The following is a 19,361-nucleotide window of genomic DNA, read 5'->3' as shown; positions in this document are numbered from 1 at the left end:
CGTTTAGGAAGGTCCTATAGCTCCTAAGAGGAGACGGAACGACTACTACCGATTATAAGGAGTAAGTAGAGGAATTACTAATTATATTCTTCCCGTCTCTGCCGGATATTATTAACGATGAAGGGATGAGACTAGGAAGAGTACCGGTAGAAATGCTAGCCATTATGATAGAGGAGGTAGAGTGGTAATTATTAGCGGCGAAGTCTTAGAAAGCGCCTAGCGAAGACGGCCTACTAGTAATAGTCTAGAAGATAATATAGCTTATAGTTAAGTATAGGGTGCTTAATCTATTTTAAGCCTCGCTAGAAGGAGGTACGTTACTAAGGTAGTAGAGATATGTAAAGATTATACCGCTTAAAAAGCCGAATAACGAGAACTATACTATTACTAAAGTATAGAGACTAATTTCACTCCTCGCGATACTAGGTAAGATACTAGAATTAGTAGTTATAGAAAGGATCTTATATACGGTAGAGACTTACGGTTTGCTCCCCACTAGCTACTTCGGAGCCCGAAAGCAGCGGTCCGCGGAATAAGTATTTATATTTCTTTAAGAGTAAATCTATACAGCGTAGCGTAGCCGACGGGTATTAAGCTTAATTAACTTCGATATTAAAAGAGCCTATAATAGAGTATATAAAGAAAGATTACTTTAGAGGATAAAGGCGTAAGGCATACCGGAGGATCTACTCCGGTAGATTAAGGCGTTCTACTCGGAACGAACGGCGACTATACAAATTAATAGGTAATTATCTAAGGTCTAAAGCTTACTACAGGCTAGACTGCCGTAGGGCTCGCCGCTATCCCCGATCCTATTCCTCTTCTTTAACGCAGACCTCGTATAACGACAGATCGACAGCTAGGGAGGAGTAATCGCGTTTATAGATAATTTTACTACGTAGGTAACCGGACTAACTATATAGAGTAATCGGGAAGGTATTAAAGCAATTATCAATAAAGTACTCGGCTAGGAGAAAAGGAGCGGAGCGACTTTTAAGGCAGACAAAACAGCTATTATACACTTCGCTCCTAAGGCCTACAAATCGGACTAGGGGCCTTTCACTATTAAGGGACAAGCGGTTAAGCCTAAAGACTATATCAAGATTTTAGGTGTCCTTATAGACGCGAGACTTAAGTATAAGGAACATATCGCGAGGGCAGTATCTAAAGGCCTAGAGGTAGCGATAGAGCTTCGGCGACTTCGCAGCTTATCCCTAATAATAATATAGTAGCTATTTACATCGACGGTAGCTCCGGTAGTAGACTACGCCTTAAGTATCTAGATATACGCTTATAAAGATAAGGTAATCGGGCCGATTAACCGAGTCCAAAAGATAGGAGCGTAAGTAATTATAGGGATATTTCTTACAGTTACGACTAGCGTAGCGGAGGTAGAGGCTTATATTACTACTACGCAAATACCGTTTTTAGAGACAGGCCGTAAAAATATAGATAGACCTCTATTCTCTCCTAGTAACCAATCCTCTCCGCAGAAATATAGCTCGGATCAAGAAATTTAGGAGGTATCACCGTTCGCCGCTATACTAAATAGCGGACGCACTAAAAAGCATTAAGATAGAGACACTAGAAACCATTAATCCGTTTACATTAGCACTATAGGAGATATACATACAGACCGATATTAAAGCAATGCCGGACTCATAGACTATACTAGGCGGATCAATATAAGTCGCAGTCAGTAGCTCGGCACGAAACGGGCTCGTAGGATTCGGGGTAGCGATCGAGAAGCAGCCACCTCGGTATCGAAAACTAAAACTAAAGACCTTTTCCGTAACATTAGGCGCAAGATCAGAGCAGAATCCATTCTCCGCAGAGCTAGTAGTAATAGCATATACATTAAACATACTAGTAGGACTAAAAGATTACAGGATTATACTACTCACAAGCAACAAAACAGCGGCTCTCACGATAAAGAACCCTCGATAACAGTCAGACCAGGAGTTCGTCTACCAAACGTATATATTAATAAGAAGACTACAGAGAAACGGAAACCATATTAATATCCTTTAGGTCCCTACCAGTAAAGACAATAAACTACTAGGTCTAGCTAAAGAGCAAGCCAGAACCGCAACCTAAAAGGATACTTCCCTATAAAAATCAGTTCCCAGGATAAAGTCGACAACGCTAAATATCGCTCGGTCCTAAGCAGCTACTAGCAATACCTTACTAGAGAACGTAGACAGACACGTGAAACGAGTAGATACAGCACTCTCTAGGAAACACACTTAATAACTATATAATCGATTATCGTAGAAAGAAGCGAGTAGACCTCGGCAAAGACCGGGTCCGGTCCCAAATCTTAGGACCGGGACCGGGACCTCCGGTCCTTAGTCTTTTTTTGAAGTAGTTAGGACCGTACTACGGTCCCCTATAGTCCTTTGCGGTCCCCCGTACGGTCCCCCCGTATATTCATAATTCTGCTAAGACCTTCTATTTTCGGCCGCATAAACTAATGATTCAGCTACGTTTATTACTATTATTAAATACTGTTTTAGTATATACACTAATATTTATAATAAACTAGGCCTAATTATTGATAAAGTAGGTAAAATAAGCTTATATATTAGAATCTTATTTATTAAAGTATAAGAACTAACTAAAATTTAAGTATTTTACTACTCTAGTAGAGAGGTTAGGGGGGGGGTAGTAGTTTTATTAGTTTTATAGTTAGAAATATATATTAGCTAGCTAATATCCTTAGTATTAATTTCTGATAGCCGTCGGAAATTTCGATAGCTATTAGAATTTAATACTATCTATTACCTAGATACTATTAATTTCCCTAGTTATAAAATACTTAACGGCTATTAGAAATATAGGCTATCTACTAAGATATTATTAATATCCTTAGCCTAGATCTCTAATAGCTATTATAGCTATTAGAAATCTATATATAATCCGCTATCCTTAAGGTAGCGCTCTTTAAGCGGTCTTTAGGGTCTTTTAGCGGTCTTTAAGGTCTTTTAGCGGTCCCTTAGCGGTCTTTACGGTTCTTTAGCGGTCTTTTAGCGATCCTAGAGATCTTTTAGCGGTCCCTTAGCGGTCCTTACGGTCTTAGACTGTAAGGACTATAGTAGAGTAGGTCTTATTAGCTAATTACTATCTAGAATCTAGCTAGTTCTATCTTAAATTATCTATTAATTACTTTTCCTTTATAGTAATCTCCCTAATTATTTATTTACCTTAATAAAAAGATAATTATATATTTTTCCTATTACCCCTTAGCCTTATTTCTTACTTTCTCTTATATATTACTTATTAATATATTATAGAGCTAGGTATCCTAGTTCTCTAATAACTATCTTTTATTAGTCTTTAAGGATAACCCTATAGATATACTCTCTTTCTTTATATCTAATAGACTATTTAACCTAGACGAAGACGAAATACTAACTTTAACTCCTAGCTTAATCTTTATATAACTAGCGATACCTATCCTAATTCTAGAGATCCTTAAGCCTATTAATCTATACGAAAAGAAGTAGTTTCTTCTTTAGATAGAGATAGTTAACGAAGATTTTATCGATTAGTAGCGAAGGACTAACTATAGAAGCCGAATAGAACGAAATATCTTTAAGGATAAATACTAGGTAAATATTTAGGAATACTTTTACTAGGTTACTACTATCTCTAATAGGTCTCCTAAGATAATATATAAATAGTATAATTATATCCTTACTTATCCTACTAACCGGTACCGAGGAATATTAACTATAAATAGGTATTATTTATAAGCTACTATCTATTAAAAGGGAAGGGGTAAGATATAAGATATTAGAAAGATAATCTTAAATAGGGTATAAATACTATCTATAAGGCTAATTTATACTAACTTATATAATTATCTCTAGGTAAATTACCTATCTAGTAAAAAAGACTTCTTAATAAATACTTAGATAGATAGGTTAACTACCTTTATTATTACTATATACCTACTATTTTAGCTTATTAAGTACCCTAAATTTTATGCCTTTATCGAGATAGCTTCTTCTACCCTATCTATCTCTAAAATACTAAGTACTAGGACTATCTATTAGTATCTTTAGAAGATAGTTATAGAACGTTAGGAGTCTCTACTTTAAATACTCCTAGAGGGTACTAAGCTTTCTATTACGTTAGATTACTAGACCTCTCTTTTTCGCTAAACGTTTATAGTAGTTACTAGCTACTTTATTAATCTTAAGTAGAACTATTATAAGATTCTACTTAGCTTTAAACCTCTCTATAGCTCTTATATAGGCGTCTATCTAAATAGTATTCTACTTAGGCTACTTAAGAAGTATTAAATTACTAATTATATACTTATAGTTATAACTAATAATATATCGAATAATAATATATTACTAATTACTCTTAAAGAGGCTATTTCGTCTCTTAAGCTTCCTAGTTATATACTAATTATTTATATACTATATATTATATATATTATATAACTTAGTCTTAAAGAGCTTCTTAGCTAGATAGATACGAACCTACGAAATAATAGGGAAGAGATAGAATAGGCCGATCGGGGAGATAGCGCCTAGTAAAAAAATCGGAAGATTATATAGACCCTAAATAAAGTATACTATACCTCCTTTCTACTATTATTTCTCTATTTAATACTAACTATATAATATCCTCTAGGTTTAAAAGATTACTATCTATATTAATAAAAGCCCCTAGTACTATAAGAGCTTTAGTATACTTTAGACTAAAGAACTAAAGCTTATACTAATATAAGATATCTAAATACGCTAGAATTCTACCTTTCTAATATTTTAGTATATACGTTAGCTATAGACTATATTTAATAGATTTTATAATTAGTTTAATCTAACTAATATAAAGCTAGATAAGGATAAATAGCGATAGGTTAACTATCTACTATTAATTATCTATCCTTTCTTTAAGTTTACTTTATCTCTATCAGCGATAACTAATATAACTATCTATAATATATTTAGGATCTATAATACCTTATTTACCTATATTAATAAAATAAAGGCGTAGCTAGTACGAAAGAGAGTTAGGTAAAAAAAGGTAATAAAACTAGCACTAGAGTATAGACGTAAAAAGCTTACGGAGTATTATAGCTAGACTAATAATAATCTAAATAATCTCTATATAATTAGGACTATCTTAGGCCTACGAAATAAGCTTAAGTTCTTTAGAATATTAGAATAGGAGAAATACTAGGTACCGTAATATTAAGAGTCTTTTAAGACTTATATCGAGCCTTACTAATAGTACTATATAGAGGTATAATTAATATTAACTACCTAGTTACTAAGTAATAATATCTCTAATATTAATATACTTCTAAGATCTACTATCTCTCTCTAGTTAACACTAACTACTCTAGATAAAGTTATAAGATATCTTAGAAGTAATAAGTCTAATAATACTCTTTTATACTAATATATCTTAGCTTTTATTAATATTATATCTCTCTAGGTACTATTTAATTAATACCCCTAGTCTTCTAGAAGGCCTATAAGGTAGAGTATCCTATCCTAGTAAGCCTTACTCGAGATATCCTTATAACTCTAGCTAGTAGCTCCGGGGTAGAGAGGCTCTTTAACTCTACTAGTAATATATACTACTATCGCCGTAGCTTATTAAAATTATAGACTATTTAGGATCTAATAATATTTATATATATAATAAGATTTAATATATAGTCGGAGTAGCTTATACTAATAGATAAGTTTCTCTCTACTTAAGAGAAGTATATAAAAAAAGAGTAAGATAATACTAAGTAAGATAATAAAGAGTTTAATCCTATTAACGATAATAAGGAAGATAGGATAATAGATACTTCTATAGAAGTATCTATTTAGTAGCCTAGTTAACGAGTACTAGGGAAGAGAAGGGCTATTAATAGTTAGCTTACTAAGCTAGAAGATAATAAGATCCCTTTACCTAATTTTAATATCTAGAGGCGTTTATTAGGGCGTATCCTAAAGAGATTAAGATATAATATAGATTTTATATATAATTAGTAGAGATAAAGAATTAGGTTTTTTCGGCCGAAATCATTATTATTAGTTTTTTCTACAGAAATCCTCTTTAAGCTAAAATTAGCCTATATAAATAAAGAATAAAAATAGAATACTAAAAAATACTAACTAATTCTATATAAAATATATATATTACGGGGTTTCCTATATTTATCTTGTTTACAGGACCGTACGGGGGACCGGGACCGTAGTGATACGGTCCTAAAAAAGTCAGGACCGCCTAGCGGTCCTAAAAGTAAGGACCGAGCCCTATATAGTGCGGTCCGGTCCCGGTCCCGGTCCGGTCCTAGGCGGTCCTTGCCGAGGTCTAGAAGCGAGCGTACTAGCCCAACTCCGGACTAGCATAGCTAGACTTAATAGCTATCTCTATCAGATCAACGTTATAGAGACGGGTCAGTATACATATAGATAAACAAGAGAGACCGTAGAACACTTCCTCTTTCGATATCAGAAGTAGACCGCACACCGGACGGAAATACTACAATATACCCATACTCACCGAGGTAACATATCCTTTTTCCTAGGCGGAAAATCGCCTTTAGATAACCGGAATTAGACGCCGAACTTAGAAGCCGTACGAGCCTCAATACGGTTCGCAATCGCTACGGGCCGACTCGACGCCGCCTAACCACGTCGACCAATACAATAACACCCTCCCCCTCACCAACCTACACCTACCACCTTGTACTAAAGATAGTAGACGCACTTCAACTGCCGAAGATAGGATGTTGAACACTTGAAGAAGCGCCTTCAAGCTAGTCTACTAACAAAATTACTAACCCACAAGGATCCCTATAATATTAATAGCTAAGAGGACATATACTAAAAGTATCCATATATAGGCTTGAAGGAGATACGGCATATATATATTAGGACTTATATTAATAGATCAGTTTTAGTTGCCCTTTCGGCTTAGCCGCCGGGCGTTAATGAATTGTGTGTATGTGTGTGTACTGAACCCAATAGTCTAACAAGCCAATAATCTAAAACTAAGCTGTAACTAACACGTACAAAAGCTATGTGTATTATGCCTCAATCCACAGAAATATGATAACGCCTACGAGCCCTCTGTGGAGCTAGCCATACCTAGAGTACTGTAAAGAAAATAGCTCTTAAGTCTATTCGGCACCGTTGAGAGTTTATTCGGCGGTCAGGTCAAGAAGTACGTTTTGTTTCATCGCAGTAGCCTATTCGTTTATATTACGTAGGAAGCGACGAACAATCCTAATTCGAATCCCTCGCTGAACGAAGAAGCTAGGGTCTGGATCCTCGAGGACTAGTTCAAGATCTAGGCGATTCTCTAAAGTTATTTGGCAGATTTTACGGAAATCAGCTTTGTAAGATTCTTCGGTAGCGTGTAATTCTAGCTATTTATAGTATTCTCTTATAGCCGATTCACGAGGCCCGGTAATTATAAGAGGCTCGTTAGCTAAAGGCCTAGGTAGGGACGAAGTGACCGAGGAAGCGCTGCTATTTTATCCCGGTAAAACGTTGATAATAATTGGAGGATATAGTGGTCTAGTTATTGGCACATCGACTTTTTTTGACTTTCTTCTTGCCTAGCTTTCTAGGGTTAGGTCTAGACGGATATTATTAGGAACGTTATTATAACCGTCTAGGATGCTACCCTCATCGATACAGTCGATAAGTCGTTCTAGATATAGGGTCCTGAGTTTGTAATATGTTTTGTCCTTCGGGTCCTCCCAATACCAGTCAGACTTGTGCGGACATAAGCGGATATAATATCATATTAGCTTATATATACGTTGCCAAGTCGACGGTTATCTAGTAACCTCTTCCTCCGCTAGAATATATACCTTACGTTTAGCTAATATTCTGCTAGTTATAGATATACGTCCCCTCTTTCCGAAGTTTCTTAGTAGAGGCATAGAATGACTATTATTATCCTCCCTATAAGTAAAGGCAATCTCGACCGTAAGCTTCTTGCCTATACGAAGCAGATTGCTCTATTTACGTAGTTACTTCTCTACTAGGGTCTAGTTAATATTAGTAGAATTATAGAATTTTTCTAGATTTACTTAAGACCGTTCGTTCACTTTAACCGTAACGGCCGTACCTTCAGATCTAAGTCGCTATTAACGCTTCTTTTTCGTTTGCAGTATATTTTCAACATCTACTTACAAATTCTCTACCTAGTAATCACTAGGAGCTATAACCAAGTCTTCCTCGGTCACTTTACCTACCGTTTTACGGTTAAGTATAGGCTTCTATACAATTATATAGCAGACATATCTCGGCAGTAGCTCGTTATATTCGCTACCTTCTTCCTATTTAACTAATAGGAGAAAGTCAAGAGAATCGGACTATAGCTAGTCCGTAGTATAATCCGGGGCAGGGCTAGAAGAGTACAAGGTAGTAGGCGTACGACCGAAGTTACTAGGTGTGGGGGCGTAATCCGAATTTCTGTCCTAGGGGTCGACTATCTGGGCTTAGTAGGCATCGTCAAAAAAACCATTGGTTATCGTGAATATCTTCCAATATAGGTGACCTACGCAGTGCTGTTAGGCGTTAGCCAGTAATCCCTAGTATCTAATAAGATTTGAACCCGCAGCATAATGATAAGCAATAGTAGAGATCCTGAAACAGAACTTTACTGTTAAGACTTGCCTATTACCTTGACCCTAGATGGAACCCTAGGAAGCACTAAGCGCTGCAGTAAAGCAACTGCGAGGTGCAGAAGGGAGAAGGTTGACACCTCGCTAGTTCAGATGTTGCTTTGTTTGCCCTGTTTGTTGCGTTTGCGTAGAATCTTCTAGGAGTTCTAGGGTTCTAATTATAGGCTCTTGTATCTGTCTTACAATCTATAAAAAGGGACTAGTATTATTACGGGTAGGTACAAAACCCGTTTATTTATAGTATTATGTGACTAGGGTTTGATGTTGGAGCACTAGTCCATACTGGGTCATGTGCCCTGGGTCGACCGTGCTTAGTCAGCATAGTAGTAGATTAGTCGTGGGCCGCACCCGCACCCACGCATACACAGACTTATGCCTGCTGACAGGTTATGATGCCCGCTTTTGGTACTCTGCAATCGTTCATATAAGATACACGATAGCAGACTATGTGCTACTTGCTAAATCTACTAAAATCACTGTTGTTTCTGGGCGGATCAACGTCCTCAGAGCCCCAAGGACCTATTCAGGAGGGGGGTTAACAGACCAAAACAAAACAATCGCCTACCGATATATAGTCGATATGGCACTAAGACGCGGACGAACCGCTGATTAATCGATATTGACACTAATGTCTGACGACTCAGTCGATGAGAATAACTAGCAAGGAAACTTAATGGCTGCGTAAATTCAACTCCTACAGACCCAAATTCAGGCTTTACAAGTATAACTGCAGGCTACCGCGCTATAAATGCCGCCTACTATCGGTAGAGGAACGACTCTGGGTATAGATGGTATCGGAAAGGAGCAAGAGCGTATTCGCAAGCTCGTAAAGGACCGACTATCGATTAAGCCTATTCAGTTACTTAGACGCGAGAACTATATGAAATGGCGAGAATCGATGCTATCGGACGCCTATATAATTGAGGCTGTATATATCCTTAAAGAACACTAGATATCACCACCTACTAAAGACGCGATTAAGACTACTCGGTGGACTAAGCAGAACGAAGTCCTTTATACTAGGCTTTTATAATCGATAAGCCTATAAGTTAAATCGACTATTAATTAGATCGACCTTACGAACGCTGCGGAACTCTAGTCGCGAATCAACACAGTCTACGGTATTTCTTCCGCTAAGGAGCGTCTTATAACAGTTAAGGCTCTCCTAGACCTAAACCCGTAGGGGGACTATATAAGCATATTACTCGATTTTCAGCGTATTACCTCACAATTAAGGAAGATAGATAGGATATTCGAAGACTTTTACCATAACTATCTATTTTGCCTCCTTAGCCAATAGCAACAGCAGTTCGTACGGATAAAGCTAGACGAACTCTTCGCTTGCGGTCGTAGACTAATTCAAAAAATAGACGTCAAAATGTTCCTTAATCAATTAATCATGAGAGCACCACAGACGAAAAAGCCCTCCTCGTACGAGTAGCAGAAACCATAAGAATTCAAGCTCGAAAACAGATACCGAACCAATCAAAAGAAGGTTAACAACGGGAAGAAAGACGACGGTAGAGAGTCTAAGACACTACCGACAAAAACACTCGACAAGAAATTTTGCTCGTACTGCAAGAAACCAAATCACGACAGAGATAGATGCTAGAAGCTGCACCCGGAGAAAGCACCAGAAGGCTACTATCTTCGCCGGCGTCTTAATACGGCTAAGGCAAGCTAGATAGAAGAAAGCACCGGTAAAAAGCTTATCGTACGAAACTCTTAAGCTAGCGCTATACGCTAACTTCATCGATAACCTAATTAGCGTCTTGATACAGCAGCTTCATAGTATATAACTTCTAGGAAAAATCTATTTACCGACACAGACTATTATAGTCTAAAGTCAACCAGTCAATTCGAGGACGCAAGCGGTCGTATACACACCGTAATAGGATAAGACACAGTCAAGGTCGCTTTCGAGGATACCGTACTCTCTATTCCTAATATCTGATACGTACCTATAATCACTACCGACTTACTATCTTTTCGTTAGCTAGATCGTTAGGGATTTCAGATCTCTCTATCTAATACAACACCGCTTTATTTTAGTTTAATCTTACTAGACAGGATCAGATTTAAAGCTTTACCGCATAATAATCAGACGTACTCGATTACAGGACTAAGTACGGGAGCTACACAACCTATCATTACAAAGGCTACGAAGCTCAGCGAGGTCAACAAATCTAATACTAAGGCTCCTAACGAATCTAATACTAAAGGTCTAAAACCTAACCCTACTACCCTTACTATAACTCAATAGTACCAACGCCTATATCATCTAAATTAGCATAATATCCTTAGGTTAGTAAAGACCTCCTAGGTTAAAATTAAAGGCACAAAGACTCTCCCCTTCTACAACATTTACCGAGAGGCGAAATAGATATAGGAGATTAATAAGAACGCCGCATACCGGGCCACGAAGTTCCTTACCCGCATATACATCGATATCGTAGGTAGAGGTACGACACTTAGATACGACGACGATTAGGCACTACCTAGTGCTAAAAGCATTCGATATTTTATAATAATTACGGACGATATAACTAGATACTATTAGATCTATTTCCTTCGAAATCGAGCCGAAGCAGTACCTTACTTTACACAATAGCTTTAGTATATTAAGAACTAAGGATTTAACGTACCCGCATTCGTACGATTAGACCGAGAATTCCTCACGGAAAACGTATAAAAGCTATATTCTTACTATAGCATATAATAGGAACTAACGCCAGCTAACTCGCTATAGCAAGATGGAGGTAGCGAACGAGGTAATCGCCTAGTTTACGAAAGGGCTAGAGCTATACTTTTCGATGTAAAGCTCCCTAAGTTATTATAGACGGAAGCTCTCGAAACGGCTATCTATTTAATCAATCGGCTCCCGACAAGAATTCTATTATATAACGATCCTACACCTAGCGGAACCACAGCAAACCCAGCTATTCAGCCATCGGTCTATATCACACTATATATAGCGTAGACGAATGTACCTCTAGATATTTCATATATCCGGAAATTTAGATCTATCGCATAGATTCATCTTTATAGCTCCGAGAAGCCTATAGGCAAGCTTAATACTCGTACCAAGAAAGTACACTTAGTAAGCTACGTCTCGCCGACTATTATCAAAGTTTAGGACCCTAAGAAGAACATCGTTAAGACGGTTAATAATACCGTTATTAATAAGAGCTTTCAAGCTCCTATCTCATTTCCTATACTAAATCAGGTTAAACCAGCGGATCAAGCTAGTCTACCGCCTAAGAGTGTCGTTTAACAGAATATATACGATACTCCTAAGCGTATAACGAAACAAGATCTCCCCGTACGACCTATAAAAGCATTCGTATCTTTCCAGATCGATACTAACCATAACTAATCAACTCTAAATCGTTTAAAGTAGCTACTTAAGGGCCAGAGTCTGCCTAATAGCATACAGCTATATAAACGGAGGTTGATATCTTAAACCAAAAGAATTATTAGGATCTTGTCCGAAGCTCTAATATACTACCAAGTACTAGAGCTATTCTAGGATAATAGGTTAACAAAAAGAAACTAAACGACGACGGATCGATCAAGTTTAAAGCTCGATAGGTAATCAGGGGGAACATACTCTCAGACACGTACTTTAAGCAAGACTATAATATATACGCCCTAGTAGTATCTCAAACAACCTTACGTATCCTATTCGCGGCCGCTGCTTACTACGGCTAGACGATCCTCTAGGCAGATACTATTCTAGTATTTATAAACAGGAAACTACGTGATACAGTCTATATAAGATAGCTATACGGCTTCGAATAATATAGACGAGATACCTTAGTCTATAAGCTAAAACACTCTCTATACGGCCTATCACCGTCTTTCCGAATTTAGTACGACACTCTTAAGAGCCATCTTAAAGAAATCGGCTTCCGAGTATCACTATATAACCCTAGTGTATTCATCTCAACAGAACGACCTTATCTTTATTTAACAAGTCACGTCGATAACTTCAAGATCGTTAGTAAGGAGACCGATACTAGTAGCGTACTCGACGCTATAAAGGCTAGACTGAAAATCAAAGATCTAGGCCTAATCAAGTATTACCTTAGCATAACTATCGACATAACCGATAAAGGCATTAAAATCACACAGTCTCGATACATTAATAACCTTCTTGAATTATTTAGTATAGCCGATACTTATGTAGCAAAATCACTACTAGATCCTAGTATCGTAATCGATAACTAACCTAATCCTAATATTCCTATTAAAGAATACTAGCGAGGTACCGGAAGCTTGTAGTATCTAGCTACGAAGTCTAGGCCTAATATCTGCTGGTATACCTATCTACTTACTAAACACAATACTAAGCCTACTAAGAAGTACTAGGCAGTATTAAAATATATCCTTCGATACCTTAAGGGCACTAGAGACGTTAGCCCGATATATATTCGTGCTATAGATAATACACCTCTCGAAACCCCTACGGCTTTTACCGATTCTGACTAGGGTGGCCTATATACTAACTGCTGACGATCGGTTAGTGGTTATATCTTTATACTTACTGGTTCACCGATATCGTAGAGCTCCAAAACTCAAACCTATATTGCTACAAGCTCCAACGAAGCCGAATATATCGCTGCATCAGAAGCATCTCGAGAAGCCTAGTGGATAAGCAAAATTATAGAAGATATACGATTACTTCCTTCCCCTACCCCTCCGATCAATCTTCATATAGATAATAAGGGCGCTATCGACCTTACTACGGCTATTAACGGTACTAAGCGATCTAAGTACATCGAGATTCGCTACTACTACACTCAAGATCTCATATAGTAAGGCCTCATCAATATACGCTAGATATCTATATATAAGATAAAGGCGGACGGCCTCACTAAGCTACTCAATAGCGACAATCACTTTCGATTTCTTTAATAGATTGGATCTAAAAAGTCTTGATTAGGCTTTCCTCTTATTTTGATTTGATTTGACTTCAATTCTCTGGTTAACTCAACCTATTATATATCACTCTTTTCATGTATTTAGTCCTACTTAGTTAGCTGACTCGCTCGCTCGAGGGGGGGGTGTTAGAGCACTAGTCCATACTGGGTCATGTGCCCTAGGTCGACCGTGCTTAGTCAGCATAGTAGTAGATTAGTCGTGGGCCGCACCCGCACCCACGTATAACTACACAGACTTATGCCTGCTGACATTTGAAGGAGCATCTCTATGTTTCCGACATGGAAGGCGAACGTGGGCGGGACTGTAGTATTCCTGCTCACCGGAAAGAGGTGAGTGAATCCCGGATAGGTCTGGTCCGTCTCATGACCAAGCTAGGACTAGGACGACCGTTATAGGATGGGTGTAGTACAAAGAGGGGATTCATATAACGTAGCCCCTCTTGTCTGGCTCTTGCTCTCTGGTCGGGACTCTTAGGTCTAAGTTCCTCTCAAGAGGATTCTCTTAAGAGGATTAACCTCTTAGAATAGCGGTTTTATTCCGGGGTTTTCATGTACCTTAGTTTTCTAAGAGAATCTACCCAAGAGTACTCTTCCATCTACGTCTTCCTACAACTCTGCCTATAAGAAGTACTGCATAGCCCGAAGATAAACACAAGACGTACTACTCATCTCATCAAGCCTTCCAAGACCTTTCTCCCGGGGTTACACCGCTTATATCTACAATGACCTCTTGTTCCGGGCTACATAGTACCCATATCGGCTCAAAATGGACCTTATGATCTTCTAGGCTTCACAGAACGACTAGGCGTGACCGAATCTGTTTCCTCTTCTAATCTATCCAGAGCTCGGGAAGCCATTGTTACAAGCTGCCTCTCCTTAGCGAGTCGGCGTACAGCGACAAGTTCCCCTTCTTCATGCCCAGAAATCATAAATATAGCATTCCTGCCATCGATGATAGCCGCACGGAAGCACTAGGCTAGTCTGACATTTTGATTATTAATAAGAATATTTAAAAAATTATATAAATAATAAATTATAAATATAAAAAAATCCATATTTTAGTTTTCTAAATTTTAGGATGGGGACCAAAACCCATAATTTGCTTAGACTTGCTCTCCATGACCACTGCTACTACTGCTCTGGGCCTCCATCTCCTTCAGGATCCGCTCATAATTCATCCAAATCCGGCGCCGGTTCCTTAGCCCCTTGAATTCAAGGTTCTCGCCATCTGGCTCCCGCCCTGGAGACGCATAAAATTCCTCTAGAAAGCGCAGAAGCCGGTTAAACTAGATTTTACCATTCGCTGTTCTACCGCCTTGGGCTGTTGGTATTTGCGATAGAATAATATCCGCACACCACGGCACGTCAAAGGAGAGACGGGACTTCTAGAAGCTAGACGGGAGGTGCTCTACATAACGGCGAAAGTCAGGGCTGGCGAGGAAGAGATTGAGCACGGATGAAGTCGGGAGGAGTTCCAGGATGCTCAGTTGGAGTTCGCGCGGGAGTAATGAGAGGACGTTGACGTTAGGCTCGGGATGCTAGAGAGCCGGTACACTTGCCTGCACGAGCTTGACGCTGCAGGTGAAGGAATAACCAGGCTGAGTACTTGTCGATGCACGGTGGAGCAGGGGTTGGCAATTGAATGGACCTTTAGGATCTATTACAGTCCACTAAGATGTAGTTGAGTTAGACAGCTCTCTTAAGCACACTGGAGCCCGTAGCAGTTTCATCTAATGGAAGGACCCACTATTGACCCCTTCACCGGAATCCACTCCTGCCAGGAAGGATTAAACCTCTTGCCATGCCAGCGTGTACTAGCGTCCTGGAATGCGTCCCCGAACCCCCAATCGACTAGGTTATTGTTGCGATCGTCCAGACCGCGCTCCAACCAAACCCATAACTGCTCCAGATCAAGATGAGGACTTAAACCAGAAGTGGCCTGTAGGTGTTGGTGCACGCGCTCCAACATCTGGAAGCACGTATCGTGTACTAAGTACCCGTCGACGTTGCAGCATAACTAATTGCCATCTTCGGGGTAGTGGAATGTGCCGTCGTCGATATTAACATGTACGGCCTAGGTCGCACCCGAGTTAGAAAGCTAGCGTACGTATAGTGGTGATGTCAGATGATTCCCACCCCATCTAAAAAAATCGGGAGTCCTTACCAGCGGAGTCAACAGGGGCACCTGCCCGTCTGTCACTGTGAACTTAACCGTGTCCACAATCTTCTTCGTGACGAGCCGCACCGTATTAAGCTACCTGATATGCCTCGGTGGAAGCAACCTCGCATCGTATCCTAGGTTCTCCTGGTGGGGCATGAAATCCGGGTATCGATAGTCTCTATAGTCGAAATCGTCTTCTTCTGGGGCGAGGTGTTGGAGGGTGCTGTCTGCCAGCAACCCGCACTATATAGGGGGTGCGCCGCAGATGTGGCAGAAGAATGGAAACTCTGGCCCCTCCCTGTATATTATTATTGTTTTGCTCAGTTCCGTGGGGGGGGGTAAATGTGTAGAGAGAGAAGGGGGAGTAGCCCGGATTTAGGAACTTATAGCGTGGCTGTTCGGGTGTCCTTAGTCACCGGACGCTAGCTCTTTAATTATACAGGGGATTCATTATTGGTTATGCGCTGACTTTAGTAAAACACTAGCTCGGCAAGGGAATATTGCCACTATCGCCCTACCATATTGGATTAGGATGCTATCGTTATATTAAAGTCAATAGTCCCCTCATCCTTTGTATTCTAATGTTGTATATATATGTATACTATAGCATCGCCTAATCCGGATAGATTATCATACGATATAAAAAAAGCATGAAGCAGCACAGGATGAGCTTAGATTATCTCTACCCCCAATCCCACAGCAGCGTTGAAACCCTATAATGACACACCCACACAAACCGCATACCCGATAGCGAGCGTTTAGCAGTCGTCTCCAATCGCCGGATTCTACGCATATAGCTGCGCAAACGTCACGTCGTATGTGGACTCAATCGCCGCGCACGAGTCGCCTGCTTCGACTGTGTGGTATTTGGTACAGTCTGCCGCGATCCCCGTTTATATAGGGGCGCCCGGGGCCGTTGTGGTGGCGGTGGACGTGGGACCATCTACGCAATAGGCGTAGCCGAGCCACAGATTCGAGCAGTCGCTTCCGACTATGAAGGGATTATGTTAGCCCTGGATATATATGTACGAGGAGAATGCCCCGGCCGGGATCGATTGGCTTACCACTGGGATTCCAAGCGTAGAACTGGGTAAACGTGATACCGAATTCATTTTCAATCGTGTCACAACCATCCCCATCGGCTACGGTGTAGAACTCGTTGCACCCCGCGACCGTATCCGTCTGGGTTGGTCCCACACTAGACGAGGTTGTGGTTGTGGCAGTTGCTGTGGTGGTTGCGGTTGGGGTAGGGGAGCTGGACGGGCCGACACCAATGCAGATGGCGCGGGTATCGTAGGTCGACAGGTTCTGGAAGAGCGCGGCGTCGCAACCGGATCCCATCCACGAGTTCTACGCTAGCAGCTCGGCCAACGTAACGTGGTAGTCGCTTTCGAGTGTGCTGCAGCCGAAGCCTTGACATGGGTAGCGGGTTAGTCCAATGTCGGCAAGTCAGGGGTTGTGGAGGTAAGGAGCTTGTCCTGGTCCGGGAGGGTCAAACTCACCATACGTGCTGTTCTGGTAGCCTCGAATGCGTATGAAGCAGTTGCACGTCGATATCGTTCCCGCCTCTGTGGCGTTTAGGTCGAGGCAATAGCTAGAATCGGTGCCAGTGGCTACAGATGGTAAACGTTGAGTGCCCACATAGTCTCGTTATTTGGTTAGGGGGAGGCGCAACCTACATGAATCACCCCCATTCCCCACACAATAGCTGTACCCTGCTTGCAGGATGCAGTCCGTCGACGGAAGACTCGGGTTCCAGTCGAGGAAGTCGCTTAGGTTAATCGCTTCAGCAAACGCAACGTAACTGCAGTTGTTGCGATCGCTGGCGCTGTCGTAGTTACGATAATCGGTGTAGTTGCTAAGCGTGCCAGACGCTGTGGGCATCACGGAGCGCGTAGCTACGTATCCCGTGGTGGGCGTCGACATCGTTACGGTGACCGACGGGAACGTGGCGGAAGTGATGGAGATCCAGGGGGTGGTCACCGGATACCCCGAGTAGGAGGTGATGGTTCCTACGGGGGCGACGCAGTAGGCTTCGCCGAGCCATAGGTTAGTGCAGTTGGCGTCAATCTCTAGGTTCAGGAAGTAGAAGTCTTCGAGGGAGAGAGAGAACTGCAGGGAGATCAGGGAGTATTAGTCCCCTTCCACGACCTAAAGAGAGCGGAGTCAGGATAGAGGGGCTGCCGGTAGTTATCATCCAGGGGGTAGCTTACAGTATACCAGTATCTACAGTCTGTATTCGAGCCGTTCATGGCATTTATGGGAACGGGCAGTGCCGTCGTCGCACTACGGGCGGATCCGGGGGAGTTGGCAGTGTCTGTCGTCGAGGAATTCAGATAGCCACTAGGTGGACTAGACATTGACCGTCAGCTTCTTATGTGTCTCAGAAACTATGTGGCTTGCTTCCCATAAATACAACATACCTTACACACACTACGTAGTTAACAAAGTTCACGCTATTCTGATAAAGGGAGTTGAAGTTGGGATTCCACGCCAGGAACTGCGGCACCGTCACCCTATCCAGAGTGCTGACGACTGACTCGCAAGAGTCTGATGCCTGCCAAACGCGCGTCTCACATCCTAGCGGCACATAAAGGGTCGAGTTAACCGCGGATGCGAAGTTCTGGCAGTAGAGATCTAGGTCATTAGTGTAGAGCAGATCGTAGGTCGACACCCCGAGACTGAGTGCGACGGAATGGCACCCGTCCCCTTCTTACACGGTGTACGAGCCGGTACAGCTGGTTACTGGTGTCGTGGTGGTTGGCGCTTTTGTAGTCGTCGCGGTCGCGTTCATGGCGTATGACGTGGGGGATGTCGTCGGGTATTTCCCCGTGGCGTTATAGCTCGACGTTAAGGACGCAAATTGACTCGCGAGGTTAGCATCGTAGCCCAGCGGGTTATTGAGCTGGGCCGCCTGTCTACCCAGCCAGCAATCGGAACATGCCTAGGTCGAGTTCAGGAAAGATTGCTGCGACTAAACGAGGACTTGGGGATCACAGAATTCACCCGTTGAGCTATTGATATATGAGCACTTACGGCCTTCTCTTTCTAGCACAAACACTGGACCTGTCTTTGCGGCAGGAGACGTTATAAGTATAGAGGTAGTTGTCGATAATAAATGTTGCTATGCCTTTTCGTCAGCATATACCCTATATAAAATTCCGTGGAAGATGACCTCCAATCTATCAATACCAATATACGTACCGGGGTATACGATATTGTTATGCACGATAACGTCTGAGCTTGCCGTACAAGCCTCCTGGATCGTGTCGCGAGCGTTATCCAGGGAGGTATAGCACGAGTCTACGCAGAGCTCTGTCACTAGGTCGGAGTCCAAAATCTCTCTACTGCCAAGGTGTAAGAAAGGCTTATGTTCACCAAGAGCTTTATATCATGACAGATGGCCTACCTGGCTGAAACCGGGTTCAGGAACGGGGGACAGCTGACGGTAGTGTTCAAGGCAGTCAGGCACGCCTCACTCAGACCCGGATAGTTAATATATGACGGGGCATCGGAAAGTTGTTGGTAGTGGCCAGAGACCGCGAAAAGCAACCCTAAGGCCGTAGAGATATATCGTATACGCGAGGTGGGCATATTG

General features: G+C 41.3%; 2 protein-coding genes across 2 annotated transcripts; one reads left to right on the top strand and one right to left on the bottom strand.

Annotated features, from left to right (window-relative positions):
- Positions 1-152: 152 nt before the first annotated feature.
- N7482_010048 (uncharacterized protein) lies at positions 153-6,530 on the top strand (the record flags this gene model as incomplete). The annotated part of the gene is made up of 11 exons (XM_056692172.1): positions 153-184; positions 394-426; positions 477-587; positions 666-869; positions 926-959; positions 1,053-1,178; positions 1,284-1,342; positions 1,701-1,869; positions 1,890-1,976; positions 2,085-2,159; positions 6,432-6,530. 11 exons carry the CDS (start codon positions 153-155, stop codon positions 6,528-6,530), a joined length of 1,029 nt encoding a protein of 342 aa, XP_056539878.1.
- A 10,018-nt stretch (positions 6,531-16,548) lies between these two features.
- Positions 16,549-19,357, bottom strand: N7482_010047 (LysM peptidoglycan-binding domain-containing protein; the record flags this gene model as incomplete). Its single annotated transcript, XM_056692171.1, has 11 exons — positions 16,549-16,619; positions 16,828-16,961; positions 17,035-17,175; positions 17,266-17,331; positions 17,478-17,875; positions 17,977-18,115; positions 18,187-18,400; positions 18,500-18,677; positions 18,823-18,887; positions 18,968-19,110; positions 19,173-19,357. 11 exons carry the CDS (start codon positions 19,355-19,357, stop codon positions 16,549-16,551), a joined length of 1,734 nt encoding a protein of 577 aa, XP_056539877.1.
- Between the last annotated feature and the right edge of the window lie 4 nt (positions 19,358-19,361).

The sequence above is a fragment of the Penicillium canariense genome (assembly GCF_028826845.1).
Source record: "Penicillium canariense strain IBT 26290 chromosome Unknown utg000007l_segment0_segment0, whole genome shotgun sequence".
NCBI lineage: Eukaryota > Fungi > Ascomycota > Eurotiomycetes > Eurotiales > Aspergillaceae > Penicillium > Penicillium canariense.
The sequence above is the reverse complement of the archived record's forward strand: the minus strand, read 5'-3'. Positions and strand labels throughout refer to the sequence as shown.